This window comes from Brassica napus, chromosome C2, assembly GCF_020379485.1.
Source record: "Brassica napus cultivar Da-Ae chromosome C2, Da-Ae, whole genome shotgun sequence".
Lineage (NCBI taxonomy): Eukaryota > Viridiplantae > Streptophyta > Magnoliopsida > Brassicales > Brassicaceae > Brassica > Brassica napus.
Window position 1 is genome coordinate 50,996,798 of NC_063445.1, and position 25,526 is coordinate 51,022,323.

The 25,526-nt window shown below is 37.1% G+C and overlaps 1 protein-coding gene across 2 annotated transcripts; it reads right to left on the reverse strand.

Moving 5' to 3' along the window:
* Positions 1–884: 884 nt before the first annotated feature.
* Positions 885–3,242, reverse strand: LOC106385848 (F-box/kelch-repeat protein At3g27150). Of its 2 annotated transcripts, XM_048746951.1 has the most exons (3): positions 3,056–3,242; positions 2,830–2,954; positions 885–2,399 (listed from the first exon to the last, which is right to left on the reverse strand). In XM_048746951.1, the coding sequence occupies exon 3, from the start codon at positions 2,339–2,341 to the stop codon at positions 1,106–1,108; it is 1,236 nt and encodes a 411-aa protein (XP_048602908.1). In that variant the 5' UTR covers positions 2,342–2,399; positions 2,830–2,954; positions 3,056–3,242; the 3' UTR covers positions 885–1,105. The 2 variants fall into 2 exon arrangements, with proteins under 2 accessions (XP_048602908.1, XP_013681199.2); XM_013825745.3 differs by having other exon boundaries at positions 2,830–3,210.
* Positions 3,243–25,526: the final 22,284 nt, after the last annotated feature.

Sequence of the window (25,526 nt, forward strand, 5' to 3'; positions counted from 1 at the left end):
ACACGGGGAAACCCGTCTTTCCTCCCCCTCTACGCGGTTTGTTTCGTCCAAGCAGGACATGACGCGTGGCTAAAACCGCTTCATAGCGGATCAACCGTAAGGCCCGTTTCGTCGAAACAAACCCATTTTTATTGCTTTTTAATCACTCCGGCCTTAGAACTCGGGCCCGTGAACCCGTCTAAAGCCCCTGATGCGCATGGTCTAACTTCATTCAGATTTTATCTGTTTGGGTTCGAATAGATTTTATAACCCTTTTTAAGCTTTATTTTATAACTTTGAAATTCATTATCGTATATCAGGTTTGGATTGTAATACATGGGTTTAGATATACTTTTTTTGGGTAAAAGATATACTTTGTTTGGATTAAAGTAAACACAAAACTGAGTAAATAAAGTACTCATTTTAGATATTATTTCAGATATTTGAGTCAAAAGTTTCGACTTTTTAAAAAAGATTTTCAATTTTACGGACTTTTTAAATTTATATTCGGATTTGAAGATAACATTCGAAATCTGATATACTATCCTACGAAATCCATTTTGGAACGACATGTTAGTGGTCCAGTGGTTAAACTCAACTTGGAAAGTCATGGGTTCGAGTGTCGTTGGGAGGTGATTATCTTGAAGAACCTTCGGGCCCAATACAGAGAAGTCTGCTAACGTGTGGCCACTGGTGAAATTTACATGGGATGATCACCAGCCCTCTTGGATGCCTTGGCGGACTCCCCGGCTAAGCTCCAGTGGACGATCATTGGCGTTAGTCGGATCCTTTCGAGACTCCGGATACCAGGGTCATCGAAAAAAAATCCATTTTGGACTTTTTATAGCTCGGAAATATACGATTTCAGTTTTTTTTTTTTAGTTTGGTCCGGATCTCGGGTTCAGTTACAAATGTCAATGCCTACTTGAAACATACAAATGCTGAAGTTTATATCACAAAGCGAAGAAATACCGGCGTTTACTAAAACGCACAAGACGCAAAACGCCGAACAAGAAAGACAATCCACAACAGCGATTAAAGTTTCAGCGTCTGGGGACGCCACAACTTATCTTATTCAACACACACACAAAACCGAAAGTGACCCTAATTTCTCTAGAGAAGACCCTTAAGCAATCATCACACAACAATTTAAAATAAAATGGCTGAGCCGAACACCACAGCAGCGTGTAGACTCCTCCCAAACCAGCTTCTCCTTAGGATCAGCGGACGGATTACACGTGTAAACCGACATCGTCTCAGTCCTAGACGGTCCCGACGATGCTCCAATCACAAGCAACTTGTCCCCGAGCGACTTAAACGCAACGCCCCATCCTCCATTAGACTTGGCCCTAACAGGCACATCTCCAAGCTTCTTCCAAACGTTTGCGTTTGTATCATAAACGCGAAGCTCGTTGGATGATGTTTCCAGAGAGTAAAGATCTTCATTCACCACCGCGATGAGCGGTGGAGATTGGACAGAAGAGAAAGACATATCTTTGAGAATGTCTGGTATTAGTTCCCAAGTATCTGTTCCCTCATCGTAACGTTCTCCGCAAGTTAGGTTTTGATCTCTCTCATCCCTCCCACCGATGACATAAAACTTGCCTCGCAAGTAACAGCCAGAACAGAATTTCCTCCGCTTGTGCATTGCGTTTAGATGCATCCACGTTTTAGTCTCAGAATCGTACTTCTCTGCTCTGTTCATGACTTCTAAAGACGCGTCCAACCCTCCAGCTACAAACACAACGGTCCCACAAGTAGCCGAAGCGAACAAGATCCTTGGCGTGATCATCGCAGGACCCTTGAACCACTTGCTCGTCTCAACCTCGTACCTCCACAAGGCAATGCTCTTCTCCTCTTTCCCAGTGACGATCAAATGCGTTCCGGCGCAAAGCGATTCTTTGTCCCCACGGAAGAAGCACATGTCGGAAGGAAGCTCCGGAACTTTCTGAAACTTCTCGAAGTCCTTGTCGAAAATGGTCCACCTCGTGTCGCCGTTGGACAGCATAAAGACAGATGGTTCGACCACGCCGCGGTCTCGCCGCACCTTGAATATTTTACCGCTTTTCAGTAAACGCGAGAAACGTTTGCTCAGAAGGTTTAGTTTCCAATATTCGAAACGCGGGACGCGTGAGAGTATCTCGACCTCTAGCTCGTACGCAAGCTGAGGAACGTTTTGTACATAATCTGCATCCTGATGTTTACCAACTACTACTTCTCTTGTTTCTTCTTCGTCACAATCCAAACAAGGATCTAGGTTTAGATCCGGTATCTTGTAGCCATGAATTCGAACCTTCCTTGGCCTAGAACTGCTTGAGTTTGCTCCAAACCTACCGGTGTGAACATCTCCTAACGTCATCATTTCTTGGTAAAATTAAAGTCTCTCCCTCTGCTTCTAAGCCTTTGTTGACATTTCCTCTCTGTAAAGTTCCAACCAATAACTGAATCAAACACTGAGAATCAATCCAGTTATTTACCTAAGAAACTTATAGACAAACATATACATATACCCAAAAAAAAAACTATTCAATCTTGGACTAATCAGATCTACAGGTTATGATTTATGAACAACATCACTTCCCCGGGAAGTTAGAAAAATAAGATTTGTTTTAGCTAATTTGAGCTCTAACAAGAGATTAAACAGAATTGATTTTATCAAGAAAGTGAACTGGGGACTGAAGTTGGTCAACTGTCTACAAGAGAAAACATATAAGAGTTTTTGGCTAATTAATATAGTACTGAAGAACATACATAAACATATACTAAGAGTGAATATATGTGTATATGTATATAGTACTACCTGATGAAAAAATGGTCAAACGTCAAAGAGAATAAATCAAGAAAACTTACATGGGAAGACAAACCCTAAAAATAGGATTTTAAAGCTCTCTCCTCTCTTCTCTTCTCTTCTCTTCTCTTCTCTTCTCTTCTCTTCTCTTTCTTCTTCCTCTTCTTCACCATCCGTAAATAAGAAACTATAAACGAAAAAACACAAAAAGAGATGACGAGGGACTGAATATAAAATACAGAAATTTAAAAATAATGTTTAACAATCACAAGTTTGAAAGGTATCAACCCTCAGTTGCAGGGGATATCCAAGCTTAATTTAGAACTCAGCGGAAGAAAAAACTTATATTTTATGTAAATTAGAACAGTAAAGGCAGTGAAATATTGTTTTTTTTCTTCAGTGGGCGAGCAACGACAAAACCATGTTCAAGAAGTCGCCGGTAAAAAAAACTCGAAGAAGGCAAAAAGCTAGGTTTGTGATATTATATACCGTGAAGTGTGGTTGTTCAAAAAAATATATATATATATATATCAAGTGGGTGTGTGTGTGTCTGACTGTGCACGAGAGAGGGAGAATATGCGTAGAGAAAAAGGAAGGGAAATTAATTTTCTAATCCAAGAAGAAGATAAGACAAACATATATATAAAGTTGATCTTCAAATTAAATCTTTTTAAAACAGAAAATGGCAATAGGTTTAATATCACGAGAACATATTAAATTCGACGGCATATCACTTGGAATATGCTATACTAGGAGTATACTTGCCTAGTTGCCTTCGTGGTGATCTATACGTATTTACGTACGTTGGCGTTATATATATTATATATATATTAGAACCTCTATAAATTAATAATGTTGGTACTTTAAAATTTTATTAATTTATAAAGATATTAATTTATAAAAAATTTCTTATTTAGAATTTTTATTTTAAGATATATTTATTCAAAGATAAGAAAAAATACTTAATTTTACTGTATATACAATAATTGTTATTTTTTGAAATTGGACATTTATATTAATTTTATTATATTATTTGGTCAATATAATATATATTGCATAGAACTTAAATGTGATTTTAGATATAATATTACTAAATCTCATCAAAAATATATTAGTCTTAAGATAATATAAATATAATTCCATTGTGAATATAAAAAATATAATAATAAGTTCTTATTTATATAAAATATGTATACATATAAATTATTAATTTATAATTTTAATGGGACCATATATTTACATAGAATTTTCTAAAAAAAAATATTATCTTATTATTTTATCGATTTGTGTCAAATTTTGAACATGATCCAAATTGGGACCGGCAAAATTTATTAATTTTATATAAATTATTAATTTATCGAATATTAATTTATAGAGGTTTTGCTGTATATATATATATATATATTCATATTTCATTTATCATTTATATTAAGGGCTTTTTGCAAAAGTGACTCAAAACTTGGAGTCAAACAGAAAACTAACCTTTTCTTTTGACTCCTTTTTTTTGAGATTTTAACCCCACACCTGCATTTTATCTACGAAAATGCCATTAACATTTTTTTTTTTTCAAAAATGGCTTCTTTACTGTCTCAACCTCATCTTCTTCAAGTATTTACAATATTGCCACTGCAATGAATAGTGGCAACAACCTTGTACGAACTGTTTGGAGCTTTTAATGCCCTTTAATGCACGTAAATCTCTTTACACTCTCTCTGTTTCAATTGTTATGAACTAAAAACAACATTTCTTTCACTTTCTCTCTATATTCATCCAAAAAACTCAAGCTTTTGATTCAAAATATGGGCTATGGTTGACAGAGCCATATTTCTTTCGTTTTGACTTACGGTTGCTTTCGTTTGAGGTTCTGGGTGGTTGGAGAAGACCCTGTGTGCAAACGAAGTCATCTCACCTAGTTTAAGGTACGAATTTGAATTTTTTTTCAAGATCTGTTCGCGTAGAAGACTTACTAGTAAGTCATCTGTATGTAGAAGACTTACTGATGAGTCTTCTGGTCAAACGGACGACTTAAATTAAGTCGTCCAGCTTTGTTTGTTAAAAAAAAACACTCCAGACGACTTATATATAAGTCGTCTACGAGAAACGGGCTAGTTTTGCATTTGACCGAATCGTGTCAGATCTTTGACTATTTCTGGACGACTTATAATTCAGTCGTCTCTGGGAAAGTTAAAATTTCAATATTTTATGAAAACTTGACGACTTACGTGTAAGTCGTCCTAGGTTAGTTTTGTAATTGAAAAATAAAACTTCATAATTTAACTTTAACCAGACGACTTAATATAAAGTCGTCCCTCCAGAAGACTTAATTTAAAGTCGTCCGGGAAAGCAAAGTCGTCCAGAATTTTTCCCAATTTTCTGGTCAAACCTTGCTTATCCCGGACGACCTTAAATTAAGTCGTTTAGCTGGACGACTTTCATCTAAGTCGTCTGGAGAAAGTTAAATTTCAAGTTTTATTTTTCAATTACAAAACTAACCTAGGACGACTTACACGTAAGTCGTCAAGTTTTCATAAAATATTGAAATTTTAACTTTCCCAGAGACGACTGAATTATAAGTCGTCCAGAAATAGTCAAAGATCTGACACGATTCGGTCAAATGCAAAACTAGCCCGTTTCTCGTAGACGACTTATATATAAGTCGTCTGAAGTTTTTTTTTTAACAAACAAAGCCGGACGACTTAGAATTAAGTCGTCCCTTTTAATTTTCAATTGCAAAAGTGACCTCTTTAGACGACTTACCTTTAAGTCTTCTGGACGACTTAATGCTAAGTCGTCTGCGGCAATGTTTATTGAACTTCTTCATTTTCTCTATGTTTACTAATGTGTTTTATTTTGAATATTTGCAGATGATTTTTCAGTTACATGCAGTGTATGGAGAATGGTTGTTGAGAGATTTCCGTTGGGATTTTGTGGTTGATGATCTCAAAGGAGCAAGATTGTTTTTATTGAATGAAGATTCAACACATGCTGAACTTGTTGCAATGGCTCAAGAAGATTATAACCTGGACATGAGAACAGTGAGTGTGGAGATTAGCTACTCATTACCAGCAGAAATGATGATGGCTCCAGGCAGTCTTCCCATTCATGTTACAAGTGATAGACAAGTTCGAAACTTGCTGGAGATACTCAAAACCCATAGAGTATGTCTTTGTGTATCAAGCCGCAGCAAGGTCGAAACGGTTTCAGAGAAAAGGGATATTGATGAAGCTGGTGAATGGGAAAAAGATGTTGGTGATAATGATGAAGCTGGTGAATGGGAAGAAGATGTTGGTGATGATGATGAAGCTGGTGAATGGGAAGAAGATGTTGGTGATGATGATGAAGCTGATGAATGTTTTGAAGATGTTGTGATAATGAGTTTGTTGAAGATGAAAATCAAGATGGGGAGGAGGAAAATGGGGAGGAGGATGCTGATAATTCTATTGTTGGTGAAACGGATCAGAATGGTGGGGATTACAGTCTTTATGGAAAGGTTCCAGATGAGGACGAGGAAGATGATGATAATATTTGTTTTGAAGAAATCCAAAAGACATATGCTAAGACAAATGCTATTGAAGGAGGAAAATCGAATGGTACCAGTATCTATGTCAACCAGAGTTTTGTTAGCAAGGGTGCACTGCTTTCAGAGCTGCGGTTGGCAGCAGTGAGGGGTAAGTTTTCTTTCAGATTATACAAATCAACGAAAACTCTCGTTGTGGCAACATGTCGGGTTAGCTATTGTGGATGGAAGGTCAGAGCGAGTGTCAAACATGGGACAAACACGTTTTGGGTAACAAAGTATGTGGAAAAACATTTATGCTCAGCGGGAGACCGAATCGCTCAGCGGAGACACTGTACTCCGAAGTATGTAGGTAGTCTTTTCATTGATCGTGTTGGAATCATTGATGGGATAACTCCGCAGCATATCACTGATGCAATGAGGAACATGTTTGGCATGGCGCTTGATTACACCACTTCATACAGAGCACTGTTATATGCACAAAGATTGGTGAGAGGATCAGCAGAAGAAGGGTATTCGCGTCTGGCATCATATCTCGAGCAAATCTCCATTGCAAATCCTGATTCTATCACGGCGATAGAACTTGATTCTATGAAAAGATTTAAGTATCTATTTCTCTCTTTTGGAGCTTCTATCAAAGGTTTTAAGTATCAGAGAAGGGTCATTGTGGTGGATGGAACTCACCTAAGTGGAAAGTATGGAGGAACTATGTTAGTTGCAGCCGCACAAGATGGCAATTTTCAGATATTCCCATTGGCTTTTGGGATCGTGGATGAGGAAGATGTACCTTCTTGGGAATGGTTTTTCACAAAATTGGCTAGTTGTATATCTCATGACAAGCCTCTGGTGATAGTCTCTGACCGGCAAAAGGCCATTAAAAGTGCGTGTGATAAGATGTTTCCTTGGGCAACCCGAGGAATATGTTATTATCACCTTCAAGATAACATTGTCAAAAAGTTTAAAGGGAAACATCTCATGTACTTGGTGAAAGGAGCTGCTTATGCTCACACGGTTTACGATTTTGACCGGTACATGGCTGAGATACGGAGTGCAAACCCGGAACTTGCAACGTATTTGGAGAAAGCCGACGTCAGGCTATGGTCAAGGGTTTATTGTAAGGGGAACAGGTTCAACATAAAAACAAGCAACATTGCTGAATCTATTAATTCCGCACTGAAGCGAGCAAGAGGATTTCCGATTACGTTCCTGCTGGAGTTCATAAGGCAGAAGTTAGGAAAATGGTATTGGAAAAGGAGACAAGATGCTTTGAGTCTCACAACTGAACATAGCCGGGGTGTTGAATACTTGCTTGCTGTTCGAGAAGAGATAGCGGATACGATGACGGTCGAACCAATTGATGGATGGCATTTCTTTGTCAAAGGTGGCAAAATGGACTGTGTGGTTGATTTGGAACATGCAAAGTGTGATTGTGGTGTCTATGGAGTGGAGAAAATACCTTGCTCTCATGCTATAGCTGCTGGAACACATGCTGGTTTGCATATCTCCACACTTGTATGTCCACTGTACTCAAAGAATTATCTGTATGCAGGATACTCAGAGAATATATATCCTATCGTGTCACAACATATTGAGGAACGAGAATGCTTTCCTCCAGAACTAAAGCGTGGTCGGGGGAGACCGAAGAAATCAAGATGGCAATCTTGGTTGGAGCTATCTAGGATGAGAGGACACAAACCCAGGAAGAAACACAGGGCACGGAGATGCTCAAACTGCAAGGAAACTGGCCATACGAAACCACAATGTACACAACCAGTTGACTAGTTGTCCAGACGACCTAAATTTAAGTCGTCCAGTCTTGATTACCCGTCCAGACGACTAAATTTTTAGTCGTCCAGTGTATTTTATTTTTAGACGACCTTCTACTAAGTCGTCCAGTGTATTTTATTTTTAGACGACCTTCTACTAAGTCGTCCAGTGTATTTTATTTTTAGACGACCTTCTACTAAGTCGTCCAGTGTATTTTATTTTTAGAAGTCCAGTGTAAGTCGTCCAGTTGGAAAACCTTCCAGACGACTTATAATAAGTCGTCCAAACCTTCTAGACGACTTATTTGTAAGTCGTCCAGTTGGAAAACCTTCCAGACGACTTATAATAAGTCGTCCAAACCTTCTAGACGACTTATTTGTAAGTCGTCCAGTTGGAAAACCTTCCAGACGACTTATTTCTTCCAGACAACTTATATATTTACAAATCTATACAAAGACAAGCTGAAATACAAATACTTCGCTCGTTAAAAAATCATGTTCAAATACAAAGACAAGTTCAAATACAAACACAAATCTAATCATACATGCCCACGAACTTATCACCATCCACATTTTCTTTCAAATGCTGATCAACAAGCTCCTTCCATATATCCACCGCCATATTATCCCTCATTTTCTTCGCGTTGCACCTAGCAAAGTCTTTAGGGTCAAAGGAGACCCCAAGAGCATGACATTCAATGTACTTTACAGCGTACACGCCACAATCACCATTGTTGGCCGTGGGTACACCTTTCAGCGGTCTCTCATATGTGTATGGCTCCAACCCGTATTTGACCCGTATTTCGTCGGTGGCTGCGCACTCAACAAGCAGATAAGGGACCATCTGGAGAAAAGGCTCCATTATCGCATCCCATGCGTCTGGTACACTAGATGAAGGTATGCTGTCCCAGACGACTATGTGCCTCTTAGGGATCGATATCCAAATAGCAACCCAATGCTTGTCGTTCAAGTTCACTGGCGCATAGATATCATCAATGTCCTCCCCCCACTTCTTGTTTGATTGGCAAAATGAAGGTATTGATCCGTCATAAAAATTCGACGCCCCACCAGGTAGAACTCTTCCTAAACCTTTGTGATCAGGTTCCGATGTTTTGAAGAGCTGATACTGCTCTCTCCAAGACTGGGAAAAGTTGTGATCCAGGAAGCACATTCGCTCGCTCCTGAAAGCTTGTGGGTTCTCCTGATACCTCTGCCTTAGCACATTAATCCAAGCATCTATATGCTGCATATTAAATATAACAAGTTAGAAGTTACCAGACGACTTAAATATAAGTCGTCTACGTGGTCGTCCAAGTAGACGACTTTCCAGACGATTTATCTTTAAGTCATCTGGAAAGTAATCTACTTGGACGACTTTGTAGACGACTTAAATCGTGTGCAGAAGACTTACGTAGTCTTCCAGCCATTCTCTGGCTGTCCGGAGGAAGTGGTACCACCTTGTTGGTGATGTACGTGGTTTGTCCTCGGTCTTAGTTGAATAATGACTGCAAACAAAAAAGCAATCAGTTTTGGACGACTAAATCAAGCTATTATGGGTAAAGCAATCACTTACGGATCAGTTTTCAACCAATCAGCGAGTTCCTTCAACTTATCTTTGTTTACTGGCGGATATGGATTATAGGCTGCCACTTTATCTTTTTTTTTCTCTGCCGTATAAGGAGATCTCACAGTGGGAGCAGGTGTCTTCGCTCGTTTACTCTTTGCACGCTTGTCCAATACAACCAGGCTCGGTTCTGAAACTGGATCGCTTGGCTCGGTGGAAGCGAGGCTCGGTTGTTGATCGGTGGAAGCGAGGCTCGGTTGGTGATCGGTGGAAGTGACAGCAACAATCTCTTTGGAGGTGACACCATCTGCTTTATCCTCCGGCAAGATCTTATATACCGAGTTCACCTCGGTTGCTGTATCCTTCGGCAACCATCTCTGCAATAAAAGTTGCACACAAGTTAACCCTGGACGACTTAAATAAAAGTTGTCTGGACGACTAGTTGACCCTGGACGACTTAAATATAAATCGTCTGGATGACTAGTTGACCCTGGACGACTTAAAATTAAGTCTTCCGTGGTCAACTAGTCGTCCAGACAACTTACGTTTAAGTCGTCCAGGGTCAACTAGTCGTCCAGACAACTTTTACAGTCGTCTGGACAACTAGTTAACCCTGGATTTGATACTAACCTCTTTGATTTGAGGAGGCTGTTTCTTTTGAGGAGGAGGCTGTTTCTTTTGAGGAGGAGGAGGAGGCTGTTTCTTTTGAGGAGGAGGAGGCTGCTGTTTGGTTTGATGAGGAGGAGGCTGGTTACTAACCACGGTTTCATTGGCATGAGGGGTAGCCTGTTTGTTACTACCCCCGGTTTCTTTGGCAAGAGGGGTAGGCTGTTTATCTTGAGGGGTAGCCTGATTGGTTAGAGGTGGAGGGGTAGCCTGATTGGTGACACCAACCTTCTTCTCCACAGCTTCCAATCTATCGGACAACTTCCTAAACTCCCTCATGCACTTCTTAAACCCTTCTTTCATGCAGTCAGCTACGCCCTTGAACATAATTTCCAAATCCTCTCTGGTCACCCCTCTAGCCTCTTCTCTAGCCTCTTCACTAGCCACTTTAGGAGCCTCTTTACGAGCTTTCTTCCGAGGTCTTGGATTGTCTTCCTCCTCCTCCTCCTCCTCCTCCAACACAACCATCTCTTTGGCATTCTTCGATGGAGTCACAACCTTAGGTTTTGTATAGACCTTAGTACCAGTGACTTCCCAGCAATCCATGGTCCACTTCCACGGTCTCCGCTCATACATGACTTTAATGATGTTCTCCGCGGGCAGGTCCTCAACATCAGAGTCCCATTTTGGCCACATTTCACTAATGTCCTTCTCAACAAAGTTGATCACGCGGATCTGCAGTAAATAGAAGAATCGAGTTAGATAAGTCGTCCAGCTGGACGACCTTCCAGACGACTTATTATAAGTCGTCTGCGCAGTCTTTTGGATTGAAGTAAATACCTGACTCAAGATAGCAGCTTTCATTGATCTGCGGCCTCTGCTGCCCTCGTAAGCCAGTATCGGTGGAGACGGACTGTCTGCTCTGGGACCACCAATACTAGCACCCAATTCCGGCATAGCTGTGTACGCCCAGACCTGAAGAACTTGTATAAACCCATCCACGGTGTAACAGCCAGTAATTTCTTTGTTCCACAAAGAGTCCATCAGCACCTTAAACGCGACTCTCCCCCATGGATAATTCTCAAACCGTTCTAAATCCATCACTAGCCTTGCCAGAGTAGATCGTGTAGCGGTTGAAAACTTTCTCCCTTCAATGAACCCAGTGAAGATGGAGAGGTACGCGAGCCGCTTGCGATCTTCCCTGGACCAATCCCCGCATCTCTTCAGTGCTGCTATTATCTGATCAGTAGTTGGCCCAGCTTCCAGATGAACTCCCAGCATCCCCCAGAAAGAAACCATCTCTTGGGTAACGTCACATTTTGGTGTCTCAAGGTCCTCGATGTACTCGCAGTTTAGACCAGTGAGGTTTTCAAACTCTAACAGTGAAAACCTCAAAGGTTCTGGACCAACGAGAGACCACATCTCATACTTCTTCTTAATGTCCAGTTTGAAACTGAGCATGTAGTGAACCAGCCTTGAAGCCCAACCAAATCCCTGCTCCTTGAACTTGATGAAAACTCCCAAACTCGACTCCTTCAACTCTTCAAATTCGTCATCAGTAAGAGCTTCCCTAAGAGCAGTATGCAACTTGCTGTTATCCGTATGATACGAAATGCTATTGTGGGCTTCTGGCTCTTCCCCTGATGTGTATAACCTACGGGGGAGTTCTGAATTATCCATCCTTTTTGTCTGCAAAATAATCAAAGACAACAATATAAGTCCAGACGACTTAGTAGACGACTTATAATTAAGTCGTCTGGAAATTCGTCCAACTGGACGACTTTCCAGACGACTTAAATTTAAGTCGTCTGGAAAGTCTTCCAAATGGACTAATCAGGTCCGCTTTGTACTGGAAGACTTGTAAGTAATTTAAGTCGTCTGGAAAGTCTTCCAAATGGACGACTTATATTTAAGTCATCTACTAAGTCGTCCAGTTGGAAGACTTTCCAGACGACTTAAATTACTTACAAGTCTTCCAGTACAAAGCGGACCTGATTAGTCGCAGAAGGAGTTGGAGTACTCGTCATTGCGGTTATAGATCTGAAAAAATAAACGTGAAACGGTGAGAATGAGTAAATTGATAGAGACAACGTTTTATGTTCATCTTTTCCTCGAGATTGATGACTTACCGGCGTTAGGGTTTACAAAGAAACGGCGCTAAGGTTTACAGAGAAGAAGCGGCGGCACTAGGGTTTAGAAGAAGCGGCGGCGCTAGTGTTTAGAGGAAGCGGCGGTGAGAACGTTGGTGACCACGGTGGCGAGGGCGATGGTTTGTTCGGAAATAGTGGAAGCGGCGGCGCTAGGGTTTAGAGGAATCGGCGGCGCTAGGGTTTAGAGGAATCGGTGGCGCTAGGGTTAGAAGAAGCTGCGGCGACAACGGTGAGAATGAAGTGAGATAGATAGCCGACGTTGAGAACGATGGTTTGTTCGGAAATCGTGGGAATTCGAAATCGCCTTTGAGAGAGAACTGTTAGGGTTTCTGAATTTCGCGAAAAATGAAACAAAAAAAAAATCACCTTATATATTGGGTAAATAATCCGGTTAGCTTTAAAAGTACATTGGTAAACTTTAAGGTTTGGTCCGGTTTAGACGACTTATTCTGGCTGATAATGTACAACAGACGACTTAATATTTAGTCGTCTGTTTTCAGACGACAAAATATTAAGTCGTCCTAGACCCTAAAATGAACCCCTAAACTAAAATGACTAGATTAACTAACTAACCACGTTATAAAATCAAATTATACTTAAATAGTGTTTACTATACACAGAAATGAACACGCATAAGTAATTTTAAAAATTTTCAAAAACGGTTTTAATGCTTTCCAAAATCTAACCCTAAGAACACATACAATACTACAACATATGTTGATGAAACATAAACTAAAGAATATCATGACTCACTACTTTCACTCATCTATGCTGAAAACAATTGAAATTTGTTATATCTTAATTTATACCTCCTAAGACATATGTTAATTACATAATTCCCATTTTTCACTTATCAAAATATTTTTTACAAAATTTTTAAATTATGTTTAAGACTAACTGTCCAGACGACTTTCAGTTAAGTCGTCTGGACGACTTATTTTCAAGTCGTCTAAACAGACGACTTTCAGTTAAGTCGTCTGGACGACTTATTTTCAAGTCGTCTAAACGGACGACTTGCGAGGGGTAGAAACGTAAAAAAAATTCCGTTTTTTTGTTTGGTCACAAGGGGATAGTTGTAATTTCAATAGTTTTTTAGGTTACTTTTGCCTTTGAGCCAAGTTGGGGTATTGTTTTGGGTTTGACTCCAAATTTTGAGTCACACTTGGCAATTCTCCCTTATATTAATTATAGTCATTTACGCTGATTATTTAGAAATCGATATACGCTATATTATTTAGAAAAAAGTTTCCATTTAAGCTTCTTACAAATATAGCGTGGACATTTAGCTAAATGATTTCTAATAATAGTAATACTACCATGTTCACCAATCACGGCTGTATTATCCATGACAGTTTATCCGTCACTTTTTTTTTAGTATATGTCACTTGTAGTCATGTACAAAGAATAAGTAATTAACATTTGTCGTTCTTTATTCTTAACATTAAATAATCTTACCTAATCTCTTATATACTAAAAGAGAAGCATTGTAATAAATGCATTCACACTATAATACACAGTGAAGTTTTATAATGATTTGATAATAAATATGTTAACGCGTTCACACTATATTCATAAATGTGTTCACACTATGTAATTTGCGTTTTTTTAATATAAAACTCACATACATGGTTCTAATAAAACTCTGGATTTTTCGGTTTGAATAAAAATAGATAACGAATCAAAAGCCAAACTAAATATATATATATATATATATATATATATTATTTTTATTGTTTACGGATAAAGTTGAGCAAAATATTCATAAATTTTGATTCGATTCGTTATCTGTTTTGATTTGAACCAAAAAATCTGGATATCCGTAACTCTACAAAACAAATCAAATACTCCATCCGTTTCATAATAGATAATGTTTTGAAGAGTTATTGATGTTTCAAAATATATGATGTTTGATATTTTTTAATTAGTTTAAAGTTCATTGAAAACTGTGTGACCAATGATGTTGTATAGTATTTTTGATGATTGGCTAGATTAGATTTATTTTATATTTTTAGTGTGTTATTTTTTAGAAAAATGTGTATGTCTTAATTATTGTGTCTTCATATAAAACATCAACTATTTTGGAACAGAGAGAGTACTAAAATACAATATCAAAAAAAGAAACAAATCACAAATACCAATATTTTTAGGAACATGTATCTAATTCGATCTGTTATATACATATATATATATATATGTAAAGAATTATATATATATATATGTTATATATATTATACTTTATATCAGTTTTACAATATTTTTATGAATTAAATTTATTATATTATGTACTAGTACTTAAAAAGTTAAATAATGCTTTATTTTTGTAATAAAATGTTATTATTAATTTATTTAATTATTTTTAAAATTTTATTTTATTTACGGATCAAATCGGATATTCTTTAAAATTCTAAAACATTTCGGATATCCGAGTCACCGAATCTATGTGGCTAAAGATCGAATCGACACAAATGCTTTCAAATACCCAGATATTCGATCTGTGCCCACTCATATTTACGGATACAATTTTATTTTCTTTGTAAGAAAAAATGACTAATGTCAAGGCCTTTTTTATTTTAAATTAATTTTAATTTTATCTTTCATGTATTATTTTGAACAAAAATGTTATTTAATATTAGTTAACAATATCTTTATATATTTGTCAACTATTTTTATATACCTTTTACATACACATACATGTACACCTGCACCTTGTAACTAAGTATTCACCACAATTGAAGTATCTAATTTTTTTGAAAGTTGAAATATTTTTTCTTAATGCTTTTTTCACTACCGACCAAATTATAGTGAATTGATTTGTCTTAATAATTTTCTTTTCTTTTTCTTAAATATTATATGTTTAGAAACTATTATATGAAACTATTGGTTCGACATGACGACTATCTAAAATTTATAACATGAGAATAAATAAATAATATTAATTTTTGGTTTTTACCCAAAAAAACCAAAAAATCAAACATTTTAACCGAATAAACTAAAATGAATATTAATTTAAATTAATAGTTATATTTTTGAAGATTAAAACAAAAAAAAAAAATTAAAACCGAACCAATATCCAGATTAAACATATTTAATGTATTTTTATTAAAAATAACAAAACCAATAATCAAATTTTGAGCGGATTATTACTTAGTCAATAGATTAAACCAGGTGTCACGTCGTCCTATGTGTTACTTTTTTATACACCACATGATATCGAAAAAACAAACCATGAACCTTTCTTCCTTCTACCTTTTGCTATGTTTCTACCTGGTCCAATAGCTTCAATCAACCCGAGATTGAAGTTTTAAACTATACAAATTGTAGCTAACCAAACAAAAAACAGTATATGAAATCTTGTTGATCATACTCGTTATATATAGACCGAATATCCCAAAGAACAAAAAATTGGATTCTCATACATGATCGAAAATTTATAGCAAAGAAGAAAGAAATATTAAAACAAGGTTTCTTGAAAAGCAAAAAAAAAAAGGTAATAGAATTATAGAATGACATACCATTTTGATACGCTTTACAACATAATTTATTAGTTTTGGAAATACATATGATCCTTTTCTAAAATGAAGAAATATATATATCTTATATTATCCAAAAGAATAATAATTTGGATTCTCATACAATGGAGTGACCAAAAAGAATTCCGTAGTTTTTCTAGTCCAATTTGAAACTGGGTTACACATTGGTTTAGTCAGACCCACATATATCGGTACAATCTGCAACGTCGACTCAAAATATAGATCGTAAATATATATGATAGAGTAGCATAGGCAATATACAATTTAAATTTTGAATGGTTAGGTGATTAAAGTGGTTAAAAGAGCAATTCTTAGTTCACCGTTTTTTTCTAAGCCAGCGCATTTTTAAAGATTTGGACGATATAGAATTGTGGTCCTAATATCCCAAATCGACAACGATTATCATGAGACCTATGTACTATTTTACATAAAACATGATTTTTGAATCATTACACATGCAAAATTTAATATGAAAATTTGGATGATGACAATAAGAAGTCGCCATCATTATATAATTAATTCTGAAAGTTAGTCCACTTGAGAAATTAAATGCTAAAAAATAAGGCATCACCCAACCCAAAATGCCACAAGTCGTACACGGTGCAGGTGCGGCAGTACATTGTGTTAATTCTTATAACATTTGATGTTGGTGAATGGTGAACACAAATTAATTTTGATAAGGTATTAGTCGGAACTTTGACGAATTATCTAAGGTTGAAACATGTGTATTAAGAGGAAAACTAGAGAAACGAGATACATCAAGAAAGTGAGTTAGTTAATAAATCTTAATTTCTACTATATAAAAGAAGCTATTTTTGGAGATTCTAAAGGGTGCTACGTCGGTTAAAATATTCCCCACCAATCAAGTTTACACGTCAGCCTCTTCCCAGACTTCTTTTCAGTTATACCCAATATACATATACGACGACCCACAATATAATTTGTATTTTGTTAGAGCCCAATTAACAATGCATCTTCAAAGCTCCTTAATTAATCATCTAGACGAAACTTGGAGCACCTCTCCGCATCCTCTCTCTCTCAATCGACAATAGCTATGTCTCTTCAAATTACCTTCATTACTCACACATCCCCCTCTTCAAATAAAAATATCTCCATCGTCCTCTTCCTCAGTCGGTAAAAATTCATTCATGCTCATTTGTAATATCGACATGGCAAACCGATCGACAGACACCACTGCGAAAGTTCCTTCTGCACTTTTCTTCAACCAGATTTTACCGGGATCTGGAGAGTCAAAGTTTCTGTTGATGATTGATGAAGAGGTACGTGCCGACTGCCTACGTTAAACGCTCTTATTTTTCTGCTTCCTCACTGTTTAGCTTAAAAAGGTATTATATTCAGTATATGGTCATCATTGACACCACCGCATTTGCTAATTTTCTCTCAATATTTCATTAGATTCATTAGTCTGTTTACTTTCTTATCGAGAGAAATTTTTCTATGTTTTAACCGTATAAATCTTTTATACATAAATAATTTAATCATATCTATGATCTATAGGGTACTGTTTGTTCGACAACAAATTCCCAGGCTGTTTTATTCTTCAAATGATGTTACTCCCGGTGAAGAGGATTAGCAAGCTTTAAACGATCTACAGGAAAGTTCCAGTGAAAGTAACTAACCAACTTATCCGTGGAGAGGTAAAGTCACTTCTTTTGCCTCTCCCCCTCTCTCTCTCTCTCTCTCTCTCTCTCTCTCTCTCTCTCTCTCTCTCTCTCTCTCTCTCTCTCTCTCTCTCTCTCTCTCTCTCTTATGTTCTACGCCTAGCAAGTGTACACATTTATAACTATTGCTTAGTAGAAATTTCCCTTGGCGTGTCTGACGTCAAATTTAGTTGTCTGATTTTCAGGATGAAAATGTAATAAGATAATCAGTGAGTATGTTGACCAGTGTAAAAATTTGATATGTAACTAGCAAAGTAGTTAGTGTAATACTCACATTTACAATACCTAGCAGGATCTGTTTAGGTGTATCCTCAAAAGCATCCCATAATATTGTTTATTGTTTTGGCATTTACAATAGGTCTTGTATCGAACCTATGTTCATGGCCAATCTTATGCTATCAAGGTAAGCTATTTTTTTCCCTTATTAAACTTTATTTTGCTTGGTTTAGTTGATGTTGTTCATTTGAAATATGATACTCGATCGAGCTTCCAGGCTTTTCACAAGTCGCAACTATTAAGGCCAAGGGTGCACCTTCGGAGACGGCTATTAGTGATGTTCACCGTGAGGTATATATAATCCATTTTATACTGCATTTCTACGGGTTCATTGTAGAGAAGTTATTCTTAAACAGAGTTTCCACCTGTTTTGATGATTCCACAGTCGAATTGAGATGCATTAACAAAGCAGCTATGAAACAAAAAGAAAGGGGAGGTCTAAGAGCACTCTAGAAAATGGTAATGTTGCATTTTTAATCAGCTTTTAGTAGACAAAAGTCTTGAAACTATTCATTGTTTATGTAACTCTTTTTTCCCTTTTTGTCACAATTGTCTCTTATTCTATAGTTGGTTTGTATGGGTTTATTTGGTTCCATATGGATTTTCCGTTATGTATTGTGATTGAATGGTCGTGGCATTACTCATTGCATATATAAAGTATATGGGATCAAATGATCAGTCACGTATGTGTGGAAGAGGAGGACAAATAAAGAGTTGGTGAAAGCTGCGAACCAACAAGAAAAACAAAGGTACAGTTACAAATTTCACTATAATATATGACTATCTATCTTCTGTCTTCCCTTTGTTGTTGTCACTTGGAGTTAGAATCTAATGAATCCAGCTTAATGTTGTAGTGTATACAATGGGATATATATTTCAGTCAGATTTACAATCATTGCAGTAGGATAATCTAACTATTTCATCAATTAGATATGGACCATGATAGGTTCTCCATCAATCTTCATAGGTTTATGTGTGAGTAATTACAAAATAGAATTTGGAATGAAGCAAAAGATTATCCGTGAGAGATGTCAAACCAAGTCATCAAAACAAAATTTCACATTCATTGCTAGAACAATACAAACCAGCTGTTCAAGGATTTTTCCCCTTGGAGTTACATCATGAATTATCTTATTATCGTTAGGTTTGTTTACATCAAAAAATGTAAATGGTTTGTTTATTTTACACTTGGTGTTCTTTATAAATATAAATGAGCACCTTATGACAGCCATTGTACAACAGTGCTTATATATTTTCCAGTCTCCAGTCTTAATTGCTGTGATTTAAATCCGACTTTGGTCTGAGTTTGTCATTTAGTTGACCTATGTTGTGGGAGCCTAGATTTTTTTTGTTTTATGTATTGTAGGTACCAAACACAAGGGACATATTTAAGCTCACAAGCGGGTAATCGACCTCTTCAGCTCTTTGGAAGTAATGAAGCAGATCACTTACATCACTATTGAGCCTGGTATTGAGGAAAAGCTCAACAAAAATGTTTCTTAGTGCATGTGGTTTAGTTTATAAATTGTCTTTGAATTCCGACTTTGTCTTCACTTCCCAAATCAATAAATGGGTCTAAAAGCCATAGCCAAAAGAGTAAGAACACTATGTAATACTCAGTACAACTTATAACTAGATGATTGACCAAATAAAATAAAACTATAAGAAAGATTAACATTAAAAACAGGTTTGAGTTGAACTTATTTATTGTAATATTAAAAGAAATAATTTCCTTGATTTTAAAGCATTCCACAATCATATAAAAATAATATAGTAAAGATAATTATTATGTCAAATTTATTGTTAAGATTTGCTACAAATAAAACTCTCAGTAGCACTTAAAGTTTAAACAATAAAATAGATCATGTACCAATATTCTACTATGACAAACTCGAAAACAATTTATATTACCTAAGAATGATTCCTTATAGTATCCAAACAAGATATCTCATTTAAAAATCTTATACTAATCTATTTACTCTTTTTTCTTTTGTTATTACAGAAACTTTTCTTTGTAACAACACTAAAAACTTGCTTCTACTTTAACACCAACAACATTGACATCATACAAAGTTTTATGTGGAGAAAAAAACTAAACTCCCATACACGAAGTCATCGCTCTACTTTAGATCTAACAACAACGAAATGATGAGGACCTCAAGTCAGTAGCTGGACCACCAGCTCATGCGATCAACCATACAAGCTACACTGGAGCCAACAGCAACATAGGTGCATTCAAAGAAGGATATCTTTGCAACCATGAAGAGTTTAACTGTGAAACCAGTTGCTATAGATTCTCAACTCAACCAGAGCACGCGGCGAATTGGTTTCATACCAAAAGGAGTAATGGTTTATGAGATATGCCATTTATAAGTCAGGCTATCTACACTTCATCCGAATTGATCTTTTTAAGGAAAGTAATTTTTTGCTTAAGGATTGTGCAACTCAAACTCACATGTGGAAACCAGGAGATCATTCATTACATCGAAGACCACTTGGAGAGTTGTTGGTATTCGAACAACAAAATTTGGTTGCAACAAAACTTTATAATCAATTATCCGCGCGTACGACTACCTAGTTAACAATAATAAGAATCAAATTAACGTTATATTAAACGAGCCAACCAAATTCTGTAAAAGAGTTAGATGCTAAGCTGGACGATTTGGACTGATTAATATCGAATTAACCGATGGCTTGAGTGCTATGAATTTGGGGCTCGTTTTTTAATACCTGTCCTCGACATCCTTATACTACGTTTTAGAGTTCATTTAGGTGTCGTAGCGTATAATATCGGCAAAAATACAACGATTTTGGAGAAAAAATTTAAAGCGCTGGCATGGAGAGACAACAAACGGTTTTGACGGGTTTATTTAGTGTTCATGCAAACATGCATGTATGTACAGGGTAACAAAAGTAAACTCGTTTAGTATTTTCTACGTTTCATAAAGTTTGAAGTTTAATGCTATGTACATATTATAGACATAAAAGTATAAAGCAAAAAAACCACAAAATTTTCACTTCGACAAAAATACATACTGTATTAGACATATTTAATTATCAGCTGTTACGTTGTGTAGCTCTAATTTATAAAGGAACAGAAAACGCATAGAAAATACAGATCATTGTTTTTTTTTTTTTTTGATAACAAGACATTCGACAGTACAGATCATTCAATTTCATAAAATGGTTGTTTTTTCTCCAAAACAGCTGTTAGTAAGAAACGAATTACGTAATAATTAAAACTTGTTAATCAATTAGCTTTTAGATTAATTTGATTAAACTTTTTTTTAGTCTCGACACCAAATGTAATGGTGTTGACGTTGTTAGACATTGGTTTTAAATTTTTAATACAGAATCAAAGGCTTAGAGCATGATTATTGGGGGTTTCTTAGGGTGTTGTTCTTAACGGAATATAAGAATCCGTTTCTTAACTTTTAACTAAAAAATCTAAGAACCGGTTTTTGATACTCTCTCTCTCGATAAATAAAAACAGAAGCAAACGTTTTGTTCAAATTTTAAAATGAACAGTTTTTAACTCATATTTTCACGCTTTAATCAATTAAATAATTACAGAATCACTACAAGAAAACAGCGATATTCTGACGGACATTCCGACGGAAAATGAAATCCTCGGAATATATCGAGGAATTTCCGAGGAAATTCCGAGGAAACACAAAATTGGGTTTCCTCGGAATTTCCTCGGAATATACCGACGGGATTCCGAGGAAACTACAGTCCGTCGGAATATTCCGAGGAAATTCCGAGGAAAACTCTGTTCCTCGGAAAAAACCGATGAATTCCGAGGAAATATTATAGCCGTTGGAGAGCCGTTGGGGGATTTTACAAAATTCCGAGGAAATTCCGACGAACTAGTTTTGTCCGTCGGAATTCCGTCGGAATTTCCTCGGTATGTCGGCAGGATTTAAACTATAAATACAAGCACTCCTCTTCCTCTTCATTCACTTCATATCTTCATCCTCCCTCTTACTCTATTTACACACGAATTTGATTCATAAAAAATATGTCTTCTTCAAATTATTTTCGTTCTTGGATCGATCGACCTCATTTGGATCCGAACACGAGATTGCTTACGGAAGAATACCAACGAGGTATAACCGAATTCATGGGGTTAGTTCACCGACAACCGGAAGCAAAAACAGGTATGTTAAGATGTCCTTGCTCTAATTGTAAAAATAGAAAGGTTATTAAAGAGTGGGATGTTTGGACTCATCTATATTTGAGTGGGTTTACACGAAGTTACAAAATTTGGTATCATCATGGGGAAACTGATTATGAACATGGTAGTACTAGTGAACCTCAGCCAGCGGTTAGATTAGAAGAACCAATTAGAACGGATGTAGATTATGGTGTAGGTACTGAGCAGATGGTAAATGATCATTTTAGAGGGGAAGATTTACCCAATGCAGAAGCTAGGAGATTTTATGATATGTTGGATGCTGGAAAGCAACCATTGTACGAAGGTTGCAGAGATGGTCATTCAGCTTTATCATCTGCTACAAGATTGATGGGCATTAAAACAGATTATAATTTGGCTGAAGACTGTGTGGATGCGATTGCTGATTTTGTAAAAGGTATTCTACCCGAGGATAATGTAGCTCCTGGTTCATACTACGAGGTTCAGAAACTCGTAGCTGGTCTTGGTTTATCGTATCAGGTAATAGATGTATGCAGCGACAACTGCATGATTTATTGGAGGGTGGATGAACAGCGGGTTACATGCAAATTTTGTGGAAAGCCTCGTTATAAAGATACAATTGGAAGAGTTCCAGTGCCATATAAAAGGATGTGGTATTTACCTTTGACGGAAAGGTTGCAGAGGTTGTATCTGTCTGAACGCACAGCGCAACCAATGAGATGGCATGCGGAGCACTCAACAGATGGTGAGATCAGACATCCTTCAGATGCAAAAGCGTGGAAGCATTTCCAATCAAAGTATCCCGACTTTGCGTATGAGAGAAGAAATGTCTACCTTGGATTATGTACTGATGGTTTCAGTCCGTTTGGCAAGAGTGGAAGACAGTATTCTCTATGGCCCGTCATTCTTACACCATACAACCTCCCCCCAAACTTGTGCTTGCGACGAGAGTTTTTGTTTCTCTCGATTCTCGTTCCCGGACCAGAGCATCCTAAGAGATCACTTGATGTGTTTCTTCAGCCACTAATATATGAGTTGCAACAACTATGGGCTCAAGGTGCTGAAACATACGATGTTTCGTGTAAAGAAAACTTTCAAATGCGGGCAGTACTAATGTGGACAATAAGTGATTTTCCAGCATATGGTATGTTGTCTGGATGGACAACGCATGGAAGGCTATCATGTCCATATTGTCAAGATAACACTGATGCTTTCCAACTAAAGCACGGAAGGAAAACGTGTTGGTTTGACTGTCACAGGAGATTCCTACCACCTGATCATCCATATCGTAGGAGTAGGAATTTGTTTACGAAGAACAAGAGGGTGTTTGACAGTCCACCTCCGGAAATTTGTGGGAAAGATTTGAAGATACAACTAAGAGATTTTGGTGCAGAAAGGACGCCAGAAGTCGGTGGACATGAGCGTTTTCCGGTAGATGCTGTTGGAGAACTACATAACTGGCACAAAAAAGTATTTTCTGGGATCTGCCATACTGGGAGGATCATCTGCTAAGGCATAATTTAGATGTCATGCATATTGAGAAGAACTTTTTTGACAATCTCATGAACACGATCCTTAATGTTCAAGGTAAAACAAAGGATAATTTGAAGTCAAGACTGGATTTAGTCGATATATGTGCTCGTTCAGAACTTCATGTTGATGAGAATGGTAGGGCTCCTTTTCCCATATACCGACTTGATGCAGCGGGAAAAGATGCGTTCTTTGATTGGATTTCAAACGATGTGGAATTTCCAGACGGTTACGCATCAAATTTGCGTAACTGTATCGACAGAAAGGAAGGAAAGTTTACTGGCTTGAAAAGCCACGATTGCCATGTAATGATGCAGCGCCTCCTTCCGTTCGCCTTCAAGGAAATATTACCACGAAATGTTCATGAAGCAATTGCAGGGATAAGTGGTTTCTTCCGCGATTTATGCACGAGATCAGTGACTCTTGAAGGTATTGAAAATTTGAAGACTAACATAGCCGTGATTCAGTGCAACCTTGAGAAGATATTTCCTCCCTCATTTTTTGATGTTATGGAGCATCTTGTTATTCACCTGGCAAGAGAATTGGAACTTGGTGGTCCTGTGCAGTATAGATGGATGTATCTGTATGAGCGGTATATGTTCCATTTGAAGAAGATGGTGAAAAATTTAAGTAGGGTGGAAGGTTCTATAGTCGCACAGATGATCAATGAAGAAACTTCAAACTTTGCCGAGTACTACTTTCCAGCAGAAGTTCAGACCAAAAACAGAAGACCTGCTCGGCATGATGATAGAGGCGAACGGGCAACATATCATGTTACGGAAAACCAAAGGACCGTCGACTTACTGAGCAGGAGCGCAGTCATTTGCAAACATATTTGCTCACCAACTGCGAAGACGTTCTTCAATATGAGAGGTAAATAAATGAGCTTACAAATTTTTATTTTAACAAGTTGAAATTTAAATCTTAATTAATTACATTATTGTCATCATATACAGGATTTTCATGGCAGAAAAGCGGTTCGAGTATAGATACGCCACAGAGGACGAACTAGAAGAAATGAAGCAGAGAGAATTTACTGGATGGATGTTTACTTATGTGAGTGCTTTAAACAAATTAAAATATATTTTATCACATATTTATACTAATTCACATTTATTGATATAATATATATATATGTGCTATTAATAGGTGTCTGCTGGTTTGGCCAGAGGTGAAACATTTGACGATTGGATACGTGAGATGGTCGTTGGACCAAACTTTGTTGTGAAGTCATATCCGAGATTTTGTACTCGAGGATATGCATTCACAACTCAGAAGAGGAGACGTTCGAGTACGACTTATGATGCTGGCGTTTGTTCTGCATCAGGAGATGATGTATACTACGGACACATACATGAGATTTTGGAAATCAAGTATTTGGGCATGGTTGGATTGCGCTGTACTGTTTTCTATTGTGATTGGCACGACAACACCCCAGATCGAGGTGTGAGAACAGATGCATTTGGTGTTACATCAGTAAATTCGAGGCGAAAGCTGCAATATTATGATCCTTTCATTCTTGCTTCCCAGGCCGATCAGGTAATTAAATGTTAATTATTCAGAATGATTCATCATCATGTGTATTAATTTATAATTTTTCTAAATGTTACAGGTTTGTTATATCAAGTACCCCCGGGTAAGGAACAGAGATGATCCATGGGTTACTGTTACAAGACTCAACCCGAGAGGCCGAGTTCAGGGAAGTTCTGAGCTGGAAGACCCACTACAACCAAGCACATCCGGCAACTGTAGTGCAGCAGAAGATTTAGCTGGAGTTGGCCTTGTAGTCGATTTAACCGACTTTGGAGAGGAAGCCGTCGTTCACGTAGAGGATGAACCAGTAATTGGAGAGTTTCACCAAGATCCAGATTCAGATTCATCTGGTGATGATGACTCGGAAACAGACTACCATTGAACTTATTTTTTTTTTTTTTAAGAAATACCGAGGAAATTCCGAGGAACACTTGATATAACCTCTTTCC